General features: G+C 39.0%; 1 protein-coding gene across 1 annotated transcript; it reads right to left on the reverse strand.

Annotated features, from left to right (window-relative positions):
- Positions 1-210: 210 nt before the first annotated feature.
- Positions 211-6864, reverse strand: il1b.L (interleukin 1 beta L homeolog). Its single transcript, XM_041586983.1, has 7 exons — positions 6798-6864; positions 6632-6694; positions 6501-6546; positions 5334-5553; positions 3056-3235; positions 2637-2782; positions 211-863 (listed from the first exon to the last, which is right to left on the reverse strand). The coding sequence occupies exons 2-7, from the start codon at positions 6676-6678 to the stop codon at positions 642-644; spliced, it is 861 nt and encodes a 286-aa protein (XP_041442917.1). The 5' UTR covers positions 6679-6694; positions 6798-6864; the 3' UTR covers positions 211-641.
- Positions 6865-7252: the final 388 nt, after the last annotated feature.

Here is a 7252-nt window from a genome sequence, read left to right on the forward strand (position 1 = left end):
AGCAAACATATAGACAGAGGCAGAATTTCTAGAATTGCAAATAACTATGTTTCTGGGCACAAGAAGCAGGGCAGTGTGCAAAGTACATAATAAAATGGTGAATTGTTCCCTTTTTTGAGCTTTGCCCAATGTTTCATAAATGTGGCCAAAAGTCTCACCTGAATAATTATTTAGAAACAGGATTATTTTATTCAAACATTCTGCAGTGGAAAACACAAATCAAAACACTACTGTGTATAGAAATATCAAATATTATTTCACACTGATATAATAAATATGATTTATCATACATAAATAGTATAAATAACAGTTCACATATAAAGATATAATATAAAATAAGTACGTATTTGCTCATTATATCAGCAGTATACCAGTGTCCCGACCAGAATATCAATAAATAAACTTCTAAAAGTAGTTGTATACTCTCAGTAAGAAAGTCTCTGACTTTATGAAAGTCAAAAAAGTACAATGTGATTAAGCAAATGCTGTGATGAGATTTCTGAACCATTTCCCTCTATTTTCTGCTTTATAAAACTCAGGAGGAAGATTTCTCCTTCTCCGGAGGTGGATATCTTCCATCACGCATTGGTCTGCTTTGTACTTAGTACATACACGCAGTTGGTTGGATGGCACACGAACAATCAGGCAGTTGGGAAAATATTAAAATCTTTGATGTCTTCCTGGTTCTTCTGATGAACTATCTGCACCAGCTCATTTTCCCTTTGGGAAGTGCTGATGTACCAGCCTGGAAATGCAGCCGATTCAAAGCTGTGGGTGGAGGTTGCTTTGAGGCCATTCCGAGACTTCATGAAGATGAAACGGTTTAAGTCCTCGCCCTTCAGGTCTTTGATGTTGCTTATTTTCTAATGGAGGGAAGCACAAAAGAATAAAGACACTGAGAAGAAAAATGACAATTTATGCTTGTGACATGTAAATGGAGCAAACTACAGTTAGAAACTGACTCTTAAAACAGCCCATATCCTTATATGACTGAATATCTTGATGAATATCTTAATATGATATGAATATGAATAAAGCTGGACAACGGATTTAAAGTCACTTTCCATTGCAAAGTTCTAGTTCTTTTTCATTTACTTGAACCAGAACCAACATTATTTCACTCTAGGGCAGTGATCCTCAACCAGTGGCTCGGGAGCAACATGTTGCTTACTAACCCCTCGGATGTTGCTCCCAGCAGGTGCTAATTTTTGAATTCCAGGTTTAGAGACAAGTTTTGGTTGTATAAAAACCAGGAATACTGCCAAACAGACCCTCGTGTAAACGGCCAGTTCACATAGAGGCTAACAAATGGCCAATGTCAGCATTTCTTTTGCACCACCAAGGAACATTTTTCATGCTTGTGTTTCTCCCCAACTCTTTTTCTATCTGAATGTGCTCACAGGTAAAAAAAAAAATGTTGGGGAACCTCACTTTATGGTGTATTTAGTGATCGGAGCACCATCATATACCTAAGCAGGTACAAAAAAAATGTCAGGACTGGACACAAGCTCTGGGGACAGCAAAATATGTCTAGGTAGGTACAGGAAACCTCAGGCCCATAAAATATTTTGGGAGATCAACAATGTTAAGATGTGGTCTACTTAAATATGGTGTGTCTGTAGACCCCAAAAGGAGTAGAGATTACTGTAAATCTAGGGTTTGGGACTGGGCATAACTGGGCACAGCTTTTTGAATTGTTTGGCCACTCAGTTGTCTAATGTGGTTTGTTGAGAGTTATACTAAATAGCCCACCAATGCAAGTGGTCTATAAGCTTGTACATCTAGTTTGTGCAGGAAGCAACTCACTAACCTGTGCTCATTCAAGTAAAGTGATCCCCAATCAGTGACTCACAAGTAACATGTTGCTGACCAACCCTTTGGATGTTGTTCCCAGTGGCCTCAAAGTAGGTGCTTATTTTTTGGCTTTTCGGCAAGTTATGGTTGCATAAACCCAGATATACTGCCAAGCAGAGCCTCCTGTCTCCTGCCTGTCCACATAGAGGCTACCAAATAGCCAACCACAACCCTTATTTGTTACTATGGAACTATTTTCATGCTTGCTCCCCGACTATTTTTACATTTAAATGTAGCTCAAGGGTAAAAAGGTTGGGGACCCCCATTCTAGTACATTGTTAAGTAACTTAATTGGACAGGGGCAGAGGCTTTGTATGATCCTGTTCTTGAAACAATCCTTTTGACTTTAGTGATTACCATATCCACTACTTAAAACTGCCGGACAGGGGAAGTGCTACAGTGTAGTTGGTGAAAAAAACATGAAGTAAACCCCCCTCACCAGGGTAAAGCAGGGTAATAGTGGGGCTTTCCCAGCATGATAGTGTCAGCATGTTCTCAAATAGCTGGCCGTAATGAGTATTTTACAAGGAGGGTATTACTGACTTATCCCAGACTGCTAATTTATTAATCATATCAGTCCCTTGTAACCATCTACTAGTCTGCCCTCTTACCGGAGTTCCCATATATTTTCATATTTTCAATGCAACCACCTCACAAGGCAGGTTAGTCTTACTAGTTAACCAGCCTTGACTTAACCAGCCTGAACATTAGCATCCAGTTAGCAACTATTACCCCTCTGGCATAGAAGAGAGTGACAGATGTATTTGGTGGATGGTACTAACCTCCAAGTAAATCTTTGGAGACTCTTGATCATCTCCTGTTGCAATGCAGGACAGATACAGATTGCTTTTAGAGAGTCCCAAAGCAACGGGCCTTTTGTTTCCACCTGGAAGTGGCGTGGAGGTATAAAAAGTCATGCTTACTTTCTCTGCAAAACAGAAGTGGAGAAAATATTAGAAAAAAGGTGCAAGAGCTACAGAGTCCTGGCTAACAAACTAATAAAAGCCCTTTCTGCCATCAGTGGCTCACAAGTAACATGTTGCTGACCAACCCTTTGGATGTTGTTCCCAGTGGCCTCAAAGTAGGTGCTTATTTTTGGCAAAGTCACAAACTCCAAACCTTATGTTTTTACATTTATTATATCAATACGTTTATAACTTTTGTACTTCTACTGATTGAGTTTAATACAGGGCAGTCTTACCCTCTCTTTCAATGTTAGACCCTTGTAACTGCAAAGCCACCAGCTGGGCATTCCCATGGAACGACTGCATGACAAAGCACTTGTTTGAAGCATCCTTAATCCTGCAAGTGGCGGCCCTCTGATAGCGGTACCTGGAAGTGGAGGCAAACGTTTCTGTGGCTTGGCTGAAAGCAATTTCCTCTGGAAATTAAAACACAGGAGCACTCGTAAGTTCAATGATCAAAGCATGGGTTATATATGGAATTAGAATTTAGGAGGAGTGGTGTTTTTACAGTACAAATAATGAGATGGATTGGCAACATTTCTTGGTAATAATTGGTAATAATTCAAGTTTCTGGGAAGTCTGATAATTGTTGGACAACAGTAACCCCTGTATTCCCTGGGAAAGCTGTAATGGGACATGGAACAGTGGTTATGATTCCAAATATGGACAACATGTGGCTCTACATATTTTATTTTTAGAATTATTGGGTTATTTTTTGCACCTTTAGGAATCAAAGCTCAACAGCAGCAAAGGCATATGGAGATATTGACTTGTTCTAAGGCATAGTTTCCCAAATGTTTGGACTGGTCCTCTCAAACCTATGGTTGAACAGGAAGGGGATCTCCAGCCGCTTAAGGTGGCCATAGACACACAGATCCGATCGTACGAATCGAGGATTCGTACGATTTTCAGATCGTGTGTGGCGTGTCCCGACTTCTTTCGTCCGGCGGAGATCGGTCGTTTGGTCGATCGGTCAGGTTTGATTTTGACCCGACCGATCCCGCCGGAACCCAGGGCACATCGTAATCGGATCGTTCGGCCATGCGGCCGAACAATCAGATTACACCCGATATATCCATGTTTGTTAATGGCATATCGGGGAAAGATCCGCTCGTTTGGCGATGTTGCCAAACGAGCAGATCTTTGCATCTATGGCCACCTTTAGAGTGACATTTGGGGTGAATGTTTATTTACTGCATATTTTGCCAAGGCTTTCACATTATATCTGTCACCAAGTGGGAACAATGCATCAAATCCAAAATTCTGGGAGTGGGTCAAATACTGGAACCTCTACAAAAAATTTGCCTGAAATCCAAACCAAATCTGAACCCTAATTTATTTGCAGATTAAAATGTGATGGAAACAAATTTTTAAACAAAACATATTCGTGTTGCTTGTTTAGATTAGTGTCACACTTAGCATTCAGGCAGAGAAAATGTGGGACACTAATCATTTGGGCCAAAACCTGAAAAAACTGCTCTGATGAGATGTGTCCCAATACTGTGTGTCTTTTATCTTAAACTGGTGGTTCACCTTTAAGTTAACTTTTAGTATGTTATAGAAAAATTCTAACCAACTTTTCAATTGGTCTTCATTATTTTATTTTTATATAGTTTTTGAATTATTTGTCTTCAAATGGGGGTCACTGACTCCCTCTAAACAACAACTGCCCAGTAAGGCTACAAATGTATTATTATTGCTACTTTTTATTACTCTTCTTGCTATTCAGGCCTCTCCTATTCATATTCCAGTCTCCTATTCAAATCATTGCATAATTACTAGGGTCATTTGGATCCTAGTAACCAGATTGCTGAAATTGCAAACTGGAGAGCTGCTGAATTAAAAGCTAAATAACTCAAAAACCACAAGTAATAAAAAGTGAAAACCAATTGCAAATTGTATCAGAATATCCCTCACTGCATAATACTATGGGGGCAGATTCACTAAGGGTCGAATTTCGAAGTAAAAAATACTTCGAAATTCGACCCTCGAATTGAAATCCTTCGACTTCGAATATTGAAGTCGAAGGATTTAGCGCTAATCCTGCGATCGAACGATCGAAGGATTTTTCGTTCGATCGAACGATTAAATCCTTCGAATCGAACGATTCGAAGGATTTTAATCCAACGATCGAACGAAAATCCTTCGATCAAAAAAAGGTTAGCAAGCCTATGGGGACCTTCCTCATAGGCTAACATTGACTTCGGTAGCTTTTAGCTGCCGAAGTAGGGGGTCGAAGTTTTTTTTAAAGGGCAAGTACTTCGACTATCGAATGGTCGAATAGTCAAACGATTTTTACTTCGAATCGTTCGATTTCAATCGAATTCGAACGAATTTAACCAATTCGATGGTCGAAGTACCCAAAAAATACTTCGAAATTCGAAGTATTTTTCATTCGAATCCTTCACTCGAGCTTAGTGAATCTGCCCCATAAATTAAGCCGATGGTAAACAACCCCGGTAGGGTGCACATTTACTGTTGATCAGACAACATGGGATTCTCACATTCATTTACCTTCCACAAAAATGCTATCCAGAAGGCCCAATAAATCCTCATCCCCGAAAAATGTTTTTGTTCCCCTTTTCAGTTTTTCCACAGCAACCACAAGGATGATGGCTTTTCTGAAGGAGAGTAATGAGCCTTTTCCATGTGTGATCTGCACATGAACATCTAGTTTGTATGGGGAGCAATGGCTGGGGTTTGATTGCCACTGAGAATCATCTTCCATGTAGTTCTGTTGAAACAAAGGCAAAAGTTAATATGGTATAATGCTGCTTGGACCATACTTTTATTTATATCAGTTTATGGTAACCGGTTGTAAACTCAGAAAACAATACACATATTTATGATTTTAAATTCTGAGTAACATGAAGTTTATGTTCAAAAGAACATTGTCCCAGAACATGCTACTAGCCATGCTCCCTTTTAGCCACTTCTAATGGAACTATAACACAATATGAGGCCTATGGTAGGTGATATAATGTGAACTGTGCATTCACAGGGAAGGTTGAAACCTTAGACTGAATCAGTTACACCTTTAAAAAAGCTAGGAACAAACAAAGCAAAAGGGTAATTACTATATAGTCGGATTTTGATTTTCATGTAAGCCAATACTATTTGCAACAACATTATCGCCCATCGTACTTTGCCAAGCACTGCAAATAGCTGTCTCTAGTAACTTTTTGTTGTTCATTTTTGAATCAACTTTTAGTATGATGTAGAGAGTGATATTCTGAGACCAATTGCAGTAGGTTTTCATTTTGTATTATTTGTGGTTTTTGAGTTATTTAGCTTTTTATTCATCAGCTCTCAAGTTTGCCGGGGTCCAAACTTCCCTAGCGACCATGCATTGATTTGAATAAGAGAATGAAATATAAAAAGGAGAGGGTCTGAATAGAAATATAAGTAATAAAAAGTATCAGTAACAATAAATGTGTAGCCTTACAGAGCATTTGTTTTTAGATGGGGTCAGTGACCCCCATTTGAAAGCTGGAAATAGTCAGAAGAAGAAGGCAAATCATTTAGAAACTATAAAAAAAAAAAATAATGAAGACCAACTGAAAAGTTGCTTAGAATTGGACATTCTATAACATACTAAATGTTAACTTAAAGGTGAACCACCCCTCTTATAGCGCTCGTCATTCTCAGCTATTCGATAATCAATTGTTATTAAAAAATTACCTTCATTCCTGATGGGCTATCACTGTAAAACATTTCATGGTCCCCACTGCAAAGAAAAAAAAAAACATTAATATAAATATATAATTTTAATTTCTAATCCAAAACAAACGTTATAGTATCGGATCCCATACCTGCAGCTCTCCATGGGGATGGAATTCAAGTCAGGAACCAGTGACATCTTTTTTTTTTTAGTTCTGTTTGCAGAAAAAAAAAGTGCAGGGTTATGTTGTGTCTAAAAACTTATGATGACAAGCAGAATAGAAGTAGGGAGAGCTATGAATATACTGCAGCTGATACCTTGAATCTGTGTCCCAAGGGCAGGTGCTTTGCTGGATACTTGCTAATGCTAATGCTAATGCCTGCTGTCTCTGCTCATTGCTTTTATACTCTGTCAGCCAATGGCCACATCCCACTGGTTATGCAATGTAGGGATTTCTGCATCTTTTATTGTCTGAGCAAGTACTGAGCGGCCGCACACAAAGGAATGCAAGACAACAGTCAGATGTTGGTGTCACATCAACTGGGCTTTTCCTTCATTAGAGCGGATGAGAATGAGGGAGAAAAAGTAAACTTGTCGCCTACAAAATGAATATATAAAAATTAACTCTGTTATAACTCTGTTATTTAAAGAGAAAACGACTGGGCTGGGGAGGGGGGTGATTCACCAAAGGAAGTTACATCACAGCAATCTGCGGTTATTTCGAATGTACATGTAGTGTGCAAAGGGTTTGTGCAATACTACAGGAAAAGCA

Source organism: Xenopus laevis, chromosome 3L, assembly GCF_017654675.1.
Source record: "Xenopus laevis strain J_2021 chromosome 3L, Xenopus_laevis_v10.1, whole genome shotgun sequence".
Classification (NCBI taxonomy): domain Eukaryota; kingdom Metazoa; phylum Chordata; class Amphibia; order Anura; family Pipidae; genus Xenopus; species Xenopus laevis.